The sequence below is a fragment of the Ruditapes philippinarum genome, unplaced genomic scaffold, assembly GCF_026571515.1.
Source record: "Ruditapes philippinarum isolate M1 unplaced genomic scaffold, ASM2657151v2 ctg1509_1_1_1_1, whole genome shotgun sequence".
Lineage (NCBI taxonomy): Eukaryota > Metazoa > Mollusca > Bivalvia > Venerida > Veneridae > Ruditapes > Ruditapes philippinarum.
The window spans coordinates 190,252-204,957 of NW_026857808.1; the positions used below are offsets into that span (position 1 = coordinate 190,252).

At 36.0% G+C, this 14,706-nt stretch overlaps 1 protein-coding gene across 1 annotated transcript in view; it reads right to left on the reverse strand.

Moving 5' to 3' along the window:
- LOC132751129 (uncharacterized) overlaps positions 1-8,514 on the reverse strand; it is an 89,527-nt gene extending 81,013 nt beyond the window's left edge. The window contains exon 1 of the mRNA XM_060741250.1: positions 8,364-8,514. Coding sequence (XP_060597233.1) covers positions 8,364-8,442 — 79 coding nt within the window. The 5' untranslated portion in view covers positions 8,443-8,514. The remainder of the gene's footprint in view (positions 1-8,363) is intronic.
- Positions 8,515-14,706: the final 6,192 nt, after the last annotated feature.

Sequence of the window (14,706 nt, forward strand, 5' to 3'; positions counted from 1 at the left end):
GGTTTTTCCAGTTTTTATTTTGAAATAAAAATTTAAAAAAAAATTTAAATTGACTAAAAATTTACATTTTAAATGTTGTTTCCCTTTAAATGGAAATGTTTAAACCTTTTAAATAGGGGTGTTTTTTTAACAGGAGAAAAATGGCCAGAATTTAAGAAGACAGTATTTGGGGAAATTTGAAAGGACCCCTTTGGAAAAATCTAGCAAGAAAAAATCCCTAATATTCCAGTCCTTTCCGGGAGAAAAGCAAAAAAAATAATTTTTAAAATCCCAAGGAAAAGGGTTTTAGAAACCCCCCAAAAATAAAAAAAAATTTCCAAATAAAGGGGTTTTTTAAAAGGGGAAAGTATTTCCAAACGGGAAAAAAAATTTGGTTTTTTAAAAATTCGGGGGTTTGGTTTCGGTTTTTTTGGGGAATTTTTGCCCAAGAAAAAAAATTTATCGGGGGAAAGTTTTTTTTTGGGGGGTTAAAAGGAGGTTTGCGGGGGCCGATTTCGTTTGGAAGTTAGAAATGGCCCCAAGGGGGGTTTTAAAAAAAGGGGGCAAAAAAAAGGAAAAAAAGAGGGAAAAAAAAAAAAAAAAAAAAAAAAAAAAAATTTTGGGTAAGGGGGGTTTTTTTGGCCCTGGAGGGGTTCCAGAAGGGGGTTTGGGTTTAGGTGTGGCAGATTTTTAGAATTTTTTTGGGTGGGTATTTTAAAGAAAGAAAAAAAAGGAAAAAACTTTAAAAATGATCCCCCAAGGGTTTACGGGGAAATTAACATTTTTATGGACGTAATGCTCATTTAGGTGGGAGATAAAAAAAAGAGTCATTTTTGGGAAAAGTTGGGGGCCAAAATTCCTCTAACAGAATTGATAAGTGGTTTCAAATTTAAATTCCAAAGTTTGTATTCAGCTTTTTCCGGGTTGGAAAAACCAAAAATGGGGTTTTACAATGCGTTTGATTTCAGGGTTTTTTATGGGGGTAAGGGCGGGAATCTGTGTTTGGGCCAAAAAGTCGAATACCCTTTGGGAACTTGGGCCACATTTGAGGGGAAAAGAAAAAAAGGGGTTTGGGACTGCCATGTTCTTTTGGGAAATGCTGGGGGGTGATATCACCCCCACCATTTTTTTGGACCCCCTTTTTTTCCTAAACCCAAGCATATGAATCCCTTGATTTAAACAGCGGAAAGGTACAGTCATAGAGTATACTGACAAAGGAATGGATGAATGCAAGAGACATTTTTCAAATTCCTCCAACATTTTGATAAGTATGCATGTCCAGACAGACCAGTATTTTTTACTCATTGATTAGTGTGAGCCCAGTCAAATTGATTTGGATGTTTTTACCTTCGCCAGAGAGAAAGGGGGGATAGACTATATAGACTTGTACCAAATTTGCCAACTCACTTCTTACAACCCCTTAGGATAATGGTGTATTTGGGCCATTGAAAAAATCATGGGTACCAAAATTGTTAGGAAAAATACAAAAAGAAAACCCAGATAAGAGCATTGGGAAGGAAAAATTTTGCAGCAAAACTTCAAGAGGCATTTTTAAATTTTTATAAACCACTTACTGTAGTTTAATAGTTTTAAGTCAACAGGTATTTTTCCAATTGACCGATCAAAAATCTCTGAAAGTCACCTTAAAGCCTGCAATGACTTTTCAGTCACTATCATCTGAGAAAGAGTATGCTCCGTTTGATTGTAATAACAATTCAGTAACTAGTCATGGTGGTCAGTCCTATGTCTGCTGTTAGTGTAACACCAGTTACTTCTTTAGCCAACCCTGTGTCAGTTTTACCAGGTACCAGCTGTATTAATGTTACACCCCATTCTATGTCAGCAGAAAATATGTCCCTTTTGACAGTTACTACTACTAGTCATGCCACCCCTGAGTCAGCTTTACCAGGCACTAGTTTTGTTAATGTAACACCCAACTCTTTGTCAGGAGATATATCTGGACTACTTTGTTAAATGCAACAGAACTGCAGTCTCCATTATCTCTGCTTGCTGATGTTGCTTTTAATTTGTCTAATACTATATCTTTACCTCACAGTGTGAGTACATGTAATGTAAATTCTGACAGTTCTGATTTAAGTACATGTAGGTAATGTAAATTCTTTTTTTTTTTGTGTTATTTCTACCAGTTCTGATGTAAGTAGTAATGTAAATGCTGCCAGTTCTGGTGTAAAAGTAAATGTATTACTAAACTAATACACTTCCTATAAACACAACAGTGTGGTTCAGGAGTTCATGATACAGTTTCATCCATCTGTTATGGAAGCACTAGTATTCCCCATCATGTAGTAATGTAAAAAAAGAATATCAACTTCTGACACTTTGCCCGATTGCTTAACTTCAGCAAGAGTATTAGAACATCTGCTTTAAAACAACTAAATGCTACTAGACTATTTGCTAGAAAAGAACTGGCAGCTAAAAAAAAGTATACATGAAAGAAAAGTTAAATCTCAGGTAAAAGAACAAAAAGGTTGCTGAAGGTAAAAGTAAAGGTAAAATCTGCTGCAGCTAAAAGTAAAGGTAAATCTAACTGCCAGCTAAAAGTAAAGGTAATTCTGCAGCTCTTTCTTTTATAGTAAGAAATCTTGTGTTAGTAGGGTTAAAGCAAAGAAGGCTTTATCCTTTACTGCAGGTTCTAAATCAGATCAATGTTTTTGGTTTGGTAAAAAACTTACAGAGGATTCCAGATGGTTGGGTCCAAATGTGATATTTTGTGACAGCTGGGAATACATGTATCATGCATACCTAAAGATCATGATTTTTGACCATGCTGCTTTGACATTAGAAACTGTTGAATTTTTCTGCCATATTTGTGTTACATAATGAATGCAGGATTTTTTGCATTTATTAAAAGTCATGCCATAATTAGCACAACATAACTTCTGATTATCCCCATGTATAACAGACCACTTTGCTATAGTTTTTAAAAATTTTTAACATAAATAATATGTTATTGTAAAACTTTGTATTTGTCTCTATATATATATATATGCAATTTACTTGCCATATACTGATAAGATTTAACAAAATGAAACACAAGGATTCACTAGAATATTAATAAAATTGAAAAGTTGTCTCTTTTGTATTTCAAAATAAAAACATCATTTGTGAGCATTTCTTAATTGTTATTTATCAAATTGATGTTCATTGCCTCCTTCTCAGGCATAAGAAATTTAGGGCATCTGTTAATAACTCAAAAAAATCTTTTTGTTCATTAGTATGAATTTTTATAGTCACCATGGTATGGACTGCACCCCCTCCACCAGTTGCATCTGGTGCTGGCATGGAGGGAAAAAAAAAAAAAAAAAAAAAAAAAAAAAAAAAAAAAAAAAAAAAAAAAAAAAAAAAAAAAAAAAAGAAATGTCTTGGGCAAAGGCTCTTCCAAGTGGCTGTGCATTTTTTTTTCCCCATCTGATTCTAATTTTTTTGGGAAATTTGGCACATGCAATTTCCTTTTTGGGAAATGGCTATAAGGCAAGTGCAAAATAAAGAAAAACCTAAGATACCTTTTTTGGGGTTGTCAGTGAAATTTCTTCTTTTTAAAAGTGAAATTTTATCCAAAGGGAATCCATACAAAAGGCTGATTTTAAAATTGGGGAAAAAATTTAAAATTTAGAATCATTTTAGGTCTTATAAGGGATTGGAGGCCTTATTTAAAAATGGGGGCCCTTTTTGACGCTTTTTTAAATTTTTTAATATAAAACCCAATGATGAAAAATATATAAATTTTTTTTAATTACGTATGTGGGTAAAGGCCAGATAATTTAAACACTAGAATTTTTCCCGTAAAGGGGCCTTTTTACGTTTTTTCTCAGGGAAGGGAAAAAAAAAACTTTCCGCCAAAACCGGGTTTTTTAAAAATGTTGGGAAATTGGTGAAATTGCCAAGGGAAAATAAAGGTCGGCAGCAAAATAATTTAAAATTTAAACTTTTATTTAAATTATTTAGGGATTTGGGAAATTTTAAAGGATTAATATAAAACAAAATTCAGCAAAATATTTTTTTTATCTGGTCTAATTTTGTAGTTTGACCGCAAAATAAAAAAAGGGTTCGTCAAAATGGCGAAAAAAATGTAGAATATGCAAAATATTTAGCCTATTTAATTTTGATCCAGCTAGGGTATCATGAAAAATATGACATACATCTACTCAAAGGTGCTACATTATTTCACGGATTTATATTATTTATATATATTATTATGTAATATAAATCCGTGATTATTTGCATTGATTTTACTTAAAATATGTTATATCTTGTTCTTCATGCACTATAAAATGATTACCAATATCAAAATAATGATATTTAAAAAATGCGAATCTTTGTAATATGTGATTGTCTATAACAATAGCATAGAGCTTAAAAAAGATCAGACATTTTTTTTATTAAATTCTAGATCTAGACTATTTTCTGTCCCAGTGTTTATAGATGCCGAACAAATCGTAAATATATATTAGGCATCCAATCACTTTGAAAAAAAAAACCAAAAACAATTTATGTCCAAGAGCCCCAAAACAAATATTAGGCCCTAAGCCCTTTTTCAAAAGTCACTGATTGAAAATACCCCATCCCCAACCGCCATAAAAAGCCCCCCCCCCCCCCTTCCATTGAAAGTTAAATTTTAATTCTTAATTTTGGTTTTTCACGAGGAATGGGTTACGGATAAGAAATTTATTTCTCCCTTGTGGTAATAACTAATCAATACTCAAATGGGCAACGGATGGCGAATTTTTAACAGCTAAGACAAAAAATAAATGACTTACTTTGTAAACTTCACAAAGCTGTATTAAAATTTCCAAAATAAGAAACTTTACGAGCCAAGTTTTTGATATAGTGCACGACACAAGGAACCAGCCTGACTTGGGTTCGAAAATTACACGTCACTTAATCACCGTGAAAACCGTTCATTTTAGTCACAGTTTTAATCTTGAAATATTTTAATTACAATATTAGACATTAGCGAAATTTTGCGACAGAATATTATCATAACACACAAAAAAATGCCAGTAGAAATATGTTCCAAGGCGATGTAAAAGAACTTCAAAACATGGCAATTAAACACACGGTAGAAAGTGAACAGGGGGTATATTAATCAACAATAACATATCTCACAGGGTTATTTGCATGATATAGTTTCGCACTCATATATCTCTACACCTATGTTGTTGTAATAAGTTATCCAGTAAGATCATTATTACTTTCATTATAGAGTATTTATATGTTCTAAGGCATCTCATTGTTTCACATCGCTTTACCTGCTTGCAAAGCGATGACTAACTGAACGTAATAGTATATAAATAAAAAAAATAATAAAAAAAGAACTATTAGATGTATAAGCATATTAGGAACCAATATTGGTCTTCACGAAACAGTACGTTATACGCTGTTAAAACATAAAAACGCACGTAATTTTACGGGATTTATTAAAAAATAATTAATAACCAATGGTAATCGAATATCTTGACGTCAATAATGACGTCTCTTCATTGCATGACGTTTGAAATCAAGAGTCTTTTCCGCACAATTTTTTCTAAAATACGAATCCTTATAGATATATGCAAACGATAAACATTCGGAAAACCTCAACAAAGTTCCAATTTGTAGTGATCATCAACAGGTCAAAAAATTGTCCAACAATATTGACCAGGCACTTCATTAATTTCCGTAAAGGTCAGATGATAAACAGTGGTATCTAACGAATATATAGATATTTTTGTAAACTTCACACGTCTGTGAGTTGTGGTGTATCGGTGTAGATGCCTGACTACTGATATGAAGTTCGATACCTTACCAACACCACGTTATGAGGACATGCATTTTTTTCATTTTGAAATTTACTTGCAAGAATTAATTTGAAATCGTTTTACTACATCTGGTTTTTAGGATACCTTTTAAGTAGTGTTTTTTTTATACATTTTTATTTTTTATTTCATTACATTATCTTTAATTAATAAAAAAGACAGCACGTTCATAATACAAATTAAAATACTACACAGATAGAATACACAACCAAAAATCAAAACGTTTTTTGCACAAGTTAAGAGAGAAATGGCAATTTTAAATTAAGAAAAGAAAAAAATATAAAAGTGGCTGAACCAGGATTCGAACCTACGAGTGTACGTTTATAATCTTGAAGTGAAAGCCCTGAACGACTGTGCTAAGAGGGGTTTGTAATTTAGAAGTCATTTAACAACTGGTTGTATACATTAATTTTCTATTTACAAATAGATAGTAACGTTTACGGAATTTACCGACTATGGGGTCAAATGCAACAGTGCCAGGTCAATGTTGTTGGACAAATAGTATCTTTATCATGAACTGAAATGTTATGCAAAATGATTGTTTTGTAAACACAATATAAAACCCCTGTTCTCCCGTTATGATTAAGAACAAAAAACGTCACAAGGTCTGGTAAAAACATTATATTTGACTAGAAAATAATCTTTGTTGGTAATAAATTAACTCCTAACTAACGAGAAACCGTGTTATCCTCGAGGAACCAAGTGAAGTAATGAGTTAATACATGTACATGTTTTACCTATATCTATATTTTTATTAAGAATGAAACATACTAGTAAGGTGTCCATATCTTTTGATCGTACACCGTCTGAAATGTATTTTATAATTGTTACATAATTTTCGTATGTACATAACGCCATGTAATGTATATAATTATATTTCGTTCAAAGGCAACATTTCGTTTTACAGGTTAAAAGGCATATCGTCACCTTTGTGCAGTAACGAAATAATTCCTTCTTGGTTTGATAAGAGTTAATCAGTTATTGCACTAAGGTATATGTATATACAAATATATATATTTGTTGATAATAACAGTAGTTAGCATGTATTCGATGTACTAGCGCACAAAACCATTATTGTAATCCCGGGCCTAACCCCTAGGGTTAGTGATAGCGAGAAAATAATGTAGTTGTTGGTATTTGTCGATATTTCTTAAAGGGACTTCACTGAGCTTTTTGAATACGGGGGGACGAGATTAATGTTCCATTTGACGTAGATCTAAACCAAAAACTTGAGTGCAAAATTTCATATCTTTTGCTCACTCCGTTTTTCCAGAATAATTATTCCACGGGGAGTGGAACCCCATATGGATCTCAAAATTGAGCATCGGTTAAAAGTATATGTGGATTTCCGCTGCTCCAGATGTGAAGCATAACACCAAATGTGACAGTAAAATTAGGTCAATTGCAACAAATTCAATTCAATCTTTATTTAGCAATCGGCATAAACAGTTATATAAAATTCAAACCTTTCTCTTTTTAAGAAAATCGAAATGTGATTCTACCTCCTTACTCTCCTCTTTATAACCCATTTTTGTCTTTATCGAGATATTCTTTCCGTCATGGGTTCTGGTGTGGCCAAAACATGCAACACTGCGTATGAAGAAAATGTCACTAAACGGACTCAAAATACAAAGATTTTACGAAATCTCACGACAGACCGATACTTAACATTCGAACAAATCCTGATATAAACATTTATTGAAATTTGGCTACAAACAAAGGAATCGCTGCTCAAATTGCATTTGAGCTCCATATGTGTACAAGGGATCCATAAGTGATATAGAAAACCATCTACAAAACTACGGATCACTTCCATAAATCATTGAATAGCCAATCTAAAGGAACAATTACATTTATTAAGGTTTCGTTGCTTTGTGTAACATTAGTGGGTTTTTCATTTTACCATGAAATTTGAAGGTATAAAAGCTGGGAAACAATAATCATTAAATCTTACATAGATATATATGTTCCAGTTTAGACAACCGAACACCACCCTGAAAATTTTAAAATGTCATCGCCTTACTGTGAAGTGCATGCGTGTCAAGAAAAGCAAAAAAACGTTAACTGTTATATGAAGTACTACATGACCTTTGATGCATATTTGCAGCTTTACCACATTTGTAAATTATTATCATAAAAATGTTCAGTGATCAAGATCATTCACAATCATAACTAGGGTTTCATAATACCGGTATGACTCAATCATTTGCTAAACAGAGTTCATAGAAAAAGAGTTAAAACCAGAAATACTCGTTTCATGTCATTAAATATACATGTTTATCCAAAAAAGCACGAGAAGCACATATGTTATATAGTTTTAATCATAACTAAATACAAAGTCCTTCCTTAGGTACTTTATTGGATAAAAATTCTATCCATTGCATTCCAAAAGATATCATATATTTGTAATATGCTTTATTAAATGTTATGGAAATAGTTCCGATCAAATTAGTGATTAATTTGTCATTTTGTTTGCAGTGAACTGTACCCTATGGTCCTTTGAAATGCAGTCAATACCATTTTTTTACAATTCTATATACATGTATAAGGAATATTGAAATTACTTACGTTGGTACGTCGGCAGGTCCGTTAAAGAACTCCTCCGCCGGACTGGGCCGGACACTAGGACTATATTCCCATAAGGCATTGCTTTATTCCCACAAAAACTAAACTATATCCAACACAAATATTATTATTATATCCATCCAGGAACACAAAAGACATATATTTCTTTTAATCTATGTAAGTTTTCACAAACAGTTCGTTTTTTATTCAGTAACATCATCATTCCGTTGTCAATATTCTACCGTATAAAGGTGTAATTAGTATATGAGCCGCGTCACGACAAAACCAACATAATGGGTTTGCGACCAGCATGGATCCAGACCAGCCTGCGCATCCGCGCAGTCTGATCAGGATCCATGCTGTTCGCTATCAGTTTTGCTACTTGAAATAGGGCTGGTAAGCGAACAGCATGGATCCTGATCAGAAAGCGCGGATGCGCAGGCTGGTCTGGATCCATGCTGGTCGCAAACCCATTATGTTGGTTTTGTCGTGACACGGCTCATATTTAAAATTGTCGTCTGCAGTGCATGGCGTCCGTTATTAACTTCATATATCCTTAGATCATACATAACATGCATGATATTTTAATTAAATAAAAAACACTTTATCCACAAGGCAAATATAAAACATAAAACATACGAAATGTTTTGAAACTTAACATTTACTCTTTTTGCTTTGCAAAATGAATATATACATTTTCTGTAGTACATACATAAATGAATGCGTTATATACTAACTCCTAGGGCATGTTATAATCAATTTGTTCACGTATACTAATATGTTAACGTACCAATTAAAATACTTATTAAAGTAAAGAGCTCTATAAATAGTATTAAATACCTATATCGAATAGTTAAGTTGTGACCGGGCCAAACATTGTTCAATGACATACAATTCTATACAGGGACTTATAACATTTTCATATATATATTAAAACCTTATAATGATTTGTTATTTATTACAAATAATACCCTTTCAATTAATGTAACGTAAATTACATGCATGGCGAAACAAAATCAATAGTTCGTATGTTCGAAGAAACAAAATGGTTAAAACAGTAACAAAACAACAACACAAAAACAAAACAAAGGTAGAGTTTGTAAGAAGAGACAACCAAGGCATAACGTATGTAAGATGAACAGAATGTCACGTATGTATGAAGACTTAGTAACGAAGAAATAAATGGTTAGTATGATAAGAGAAAAAAGGTAACGTATGTAAAATTAAACAAATCTCGAAAATGTAAGAAGAAATAGAGATAAACTATGTAAAAACAGACAAAATGTATCTTAGATCGTTCGTTAAATGTTTGTTAGAAAACAAAAATAAATGCTACGTTTTAAAGAAGAAACAAATGTTAGCTAGCACACGAATGTAACGTAAGTTAAATGAAATAAATGTCATAAACGTAAGAAGAAAGAATGGTAACGTTTGCAAGAAGAAAGAGACAAATGTATGTAATGCTAGAATTAACAAATATGTTTTCAAAGAAAGACAAATAGCGTTATTGCTAGATGAAACAAAGGTCACGTGTGTGAGATGCGACAACAAATGTAACGTATGAAAAAAGAAAAAAGGGTTATCACGATTGCATGAACAATAGAAGAAAAGTGACGGCTGATCTCGGTCTGCTGAATAGCGACCAGTGTCGGCTGATCTCGGTCTGCTGAATAGCGACCAGTGTCGGCTGATCTAGGTCTGCTGAATAGAGCGACCAGTGCCGGCTGATCTCGGTCTGCTGAATAGCGACCAGTGCCGGCTGATCTCGGTCTGCTGAATAGCGACCAGTGTCGGCTGATCTCGGTCTGCTCAATAGCGACCAGTGTCGGCTGATCTAGGTCTGCTGAATAGCGACCAGTGCCGGCTGATCTCGGTCTGCTGAATAGCGACCAGTGCCGGCTGATCTCGGTCTGCTGAATAGCGACCAGTGTCGGCTGATCTCGGTCTGCTGAATAGCGACCAGTGTCGGCTGATCTCGGTCTGCTGAATAGCGACCAGTGCCGGCCGATCTCGGTCTGCTGAATAGCGACCAGTGCCGGCTGATCTCGGTCTGCTGAATAGCGACCAGTGTGGACTGATCTAGGTCTGCTGAATAGCGACCAGTGTCGACTGATCTAGGTCTGCTGAATAGCGACCAGTGCCGGCTGATCTAGGTCTGCTGAATAGCGACCAGTGCCGCTGATCTCGGTCTGCTGAAATAGCGACCAGTGTCGACTGATCTAGGTCTGCTGAATAGCGACCAGTGTCGACTGATCTAGGTCTGCTGAATAGCGACCAGTGTCGACTGATCTAGGTCTGCTGAATAGCGACCAGTGCCGGCTGATCTCGGTCTGCTGAATAGCGACCAGTGCCGGCTGATCTCGGTCTGCTGAATAGCGACCAGTGTCGGCTGATCTCGGTCTGCTGAATAGCGACCAGTGTCGGCTGATCTCGGTCTGCTGAATAGCGACCAGTGCCGGCCGATCTCGGTCTGCTGAATAGCGACCAGTGCCGGCTGATCTCGGTCTGCTGAATAGCGACCAGTGTGGACTGATCTAGGTCTGCTGAATAGCGACCAGTGTCGACTGATCTAGGTCTGCTGAATAGCGACCAGTGCCGGCTGATCTAGGTCTGCTGAATAGCGACCAGTGCCGCTGATCTCGGTCTGCTGAATAGCGACCAGTGTCGACTGATCTAGGTCTGCTGAATAGCGACCAGTGTCGACTGATCTAGGTCTGCTGAATAGCGACCAGTGTCGACTGATCTAGGTCTGCTGAATAGCGACCAGTGCCGGCTGATCTCGGTCTGCTGAATAGCGACCAGTGCCAGCTGATCTCGGTCTGCTGAATAGCGTCCAGTGCCGGCCGATCTCGGTCTGCTGAATAGCGACCAGTACCGGCCGATCTCGGTCTGCTGAATAGCGACCAGTGTCGGCTGATCTTGATCTGCTGAATAGCAACGAGTGCCGGCTGATCTCGGTCTGCTAAATAGCGACCAGTGCCGGCCGATCTCGGTCTGCTGAATAGCGACCAGTACCGGCCGATCTCGGTCTGCTGAACAGCGACCAGTGCCGGCTGAAATCGGTCTGCTGAATAGCGAGCAGTGCCGGCTGATCTTGGTCTGCGGAATAGCGACCAGTGCCGGCTGATCTCGGTCTGCTGAATAGCGAGCAGTGCCGGCTGATCTCGGTCTGCTATAAATAGCGACCAGTGCCGGCTGATCTCGGTATGCTGAATAGCGACCAGTGCCGACTGATCTCGGTCTTCTCAATAGCGACCAGTGCCGGCTGATCTCGGTCTGCGGAATGGCGACCAGTGCCGGCTGATCTCGGTCTGCGGAATAGCGACCAGTGCCGGCTGATCTCGGTCTGCGGAATAGCGACCAGTGCCGGCTGATCTCGGTCTTCTCAATAGCGACCAGTGCCGGCTGATCTCGGTCTGCGGAATAGCGACCAGTGCCGGCTGATCTCGGTCTGCGGAATAGCGACCAGTGCCGGCTGATCTCGGTCTGCGGAATAGCGACCAGTGCCGGCTGATCTCGGTCTTCTCAATAGCGACCAGTGCCGGCTGATCTCGGTCTTCTCAATAGCGACCAGTGCCGGCTGATCTTGGTCTGCTATATAGCGACCAGTGATTTCCGTACCCCGTCACAGTCGTCTTTAATCTGAATAGAAATTAATATTTAACTTTTCATAGTTATTTAAGATAACGTCTAGCCGGGATTTACGTCAGGCACGTGCTAGTACCAAACGATAAAATCTATCGGGGTTAGAGGTCAAGTACGAAAGTATGAATGAATATTGAATTATGTGCCACTTAAGATGATTTCAGGTCTTACTTATAATTGGTTTATCTTTGGCCAAATGCAGGATTGTTTCGCCTAACCTGGGTAATTTGTCTCGATAAAAACTACAAGAAAAAATGCCCTTAATCACAAAGGTACTTTAACGTAATCTTCTACAAAAAGGCCGCAGTAAGGTTCATTCTTTTCTACACGTATTAAGAATTATCCGTAAAGAGCATTTCCTAATAAAAGTAGTGACCAAACAGCATTTTCCCAATTCAAAACTTTGAAAGTTTGACTTATTTGTAATCTCTCTCCTTTTATTAAACACGATAGACAGGACCATTTAAAGAGGTAAGAAAGACCGGTGGTAACATTTCAACTTCTTGAATTCTGGGGTTCATCTTCATACAGAATTCACGATTTCAACTTCATGAATACAAGAATTCGCGATTTCAACTTCACGCATTCACGATTTCAATCTTGAATTCGTGAAGTTTAAAACACGAATTCACAAAGTTGAATTAATGAAGTTGAAACCGTGAATTCTTGAAGTTGAAATCGTGAATTCACAAAGCTGAGATCGTGAACTGAAATCGTGAAATTGTGAATTTTCGAAGATGAAATCGGTAATTCATGAAGTTTAATTGTCCCCACCGGTCTTTCGTAAATTTAGGGTCATAGGGCTTCGCAGATATAGGAAATCGAAACGAGACTATGAATTAGCAAGTTGGGATTATTAAATACCCGTATCCGTTAATATCTAAATTGCACTTAGCTACATTAACCACATCATTGTGTCTATGTAAAATAATGACTATGATAAATTTTGTACTTTCACGAACGCCTTCTTCTGACTTGCAGTTTTTTGTCGTCTGATATTATAATGCAAAATAATAGTCGTCAATCTTAATTTAGATTGCCAAAAAAGGAATGAAATAAATTATATTCACTATCAAGATGTTAAATACTATGTAATGTTATACTTTATATCCGCTATTTGTTGTGTGATCACAAGGCGATAAGAATAAATGAAAATTTAGAAGAAGTTTTACGGTTGAATAAAATTAAGGTACACCATCCATTCCACAGGTGGCAGTATCAGTGTATGGACACCCCACCCCTATCTGCCCCTGGACCCCTACTACAACCCTGAAAAAAAAATTATTCAACACTCTAAGGCTTACTATAAGGTACCAAATACAAAACCAACAATGAAATTATATAAAAAAAAATTTTCCACTATCAAAATTATAGTTATAGAAAGGTGAAAAGCGTACTACATGTTCATTTGCCAAACAATGTGGAACACGGGAAATCGTCGTTTCGGCGACTGAGGCGCATTCCGAAGGCATTTTGCTGCATCATTCATTTACATCAATAAAAAGAACTTGAATTCTACAACTTACTTAATTCAAGTTTAACGAATATCAATATTCTATTGATTTTTTTCTATTTCACGGTAATTTTTGACTTGTTGCTGCCATTTTGGATTCTGATACCTGTGTGTTATACGCGATCTGATTTGACGTCAAATTTGGCTCGTCCAATCAGATCGCGTATTTCAACCCAGGTATCAGACTGCAAAATGGCTACGACAATTAAAAAAATACCGTGAAACAGAAAAAATCGGAATGATAGTGATATTCGTAAGACTTGAATTAGATAAGCTGTGGAATTCTACTTATTTTTATTAATGTTAATGAATGATGCAGCGAAATCCTGTCGGAATGCACCTCAGTCACCGAAACGACGATTTCCCGTGTTCCACATTGTTTGGCAAATGAACATATAGTAGGCTTTTCACCTTTCTATAACTATAATTTGTTATTGACACAAAATGTACCCAAAGAGTACCATTGAAGCCAAAATACAATATGTAACGTAGACCAAACTTTTCCGTTGTTAAAAGTACATTATCTTAACCGGCGTTCCGGTGACCAAATAAACATTCAAATTTTTGAAAAAGAGTTGGGTGCATCTGACCACATAAAGTTTCAGTACAGACGAGCCAATGACCAAGTAAATAGAAGAATAAAGAATCTTAAACGAGTAAGGCATATCTAACCACATAAAGTTTTTATAATCATTTCGAACTGAAATTAAACTCTAGTCACGTACTTTAAAATTAATGAAACAGATTTAATCATAAAGTACCCTATGGTTTTTGAGAGAAGGTTGTTTAAATCGTGTAAAGGAACATAAAATATGTACATGTATATTTGAGACTAAAATTGTCTTCAGATAAAAATTATATTATATTTGTATATATGGGGGCTTTGGTTAATTAAAAACGGAAAGAAATCTAACTTTTTTTAAATATCATTAGCTATGATATTTCGAAAACAATAGAAAAGCGCATGTTAAACACCGCATATATACGTTTATGATTAGTTGTATAAAAGTCTTTTTTTTTGGTGAAGAACTATGGTGCCCGAGACATGACTTTATTGAAATGATAAAAACTACTTGGCAAATTAACCTTTACCCTCCCGGCGGCAACTGTATCAACTAAATCTACCTTTGCGACCAAGGCAGACCGAAATCACGGTATGCACTATTCGCTACTAATTTTCCCTTTAAA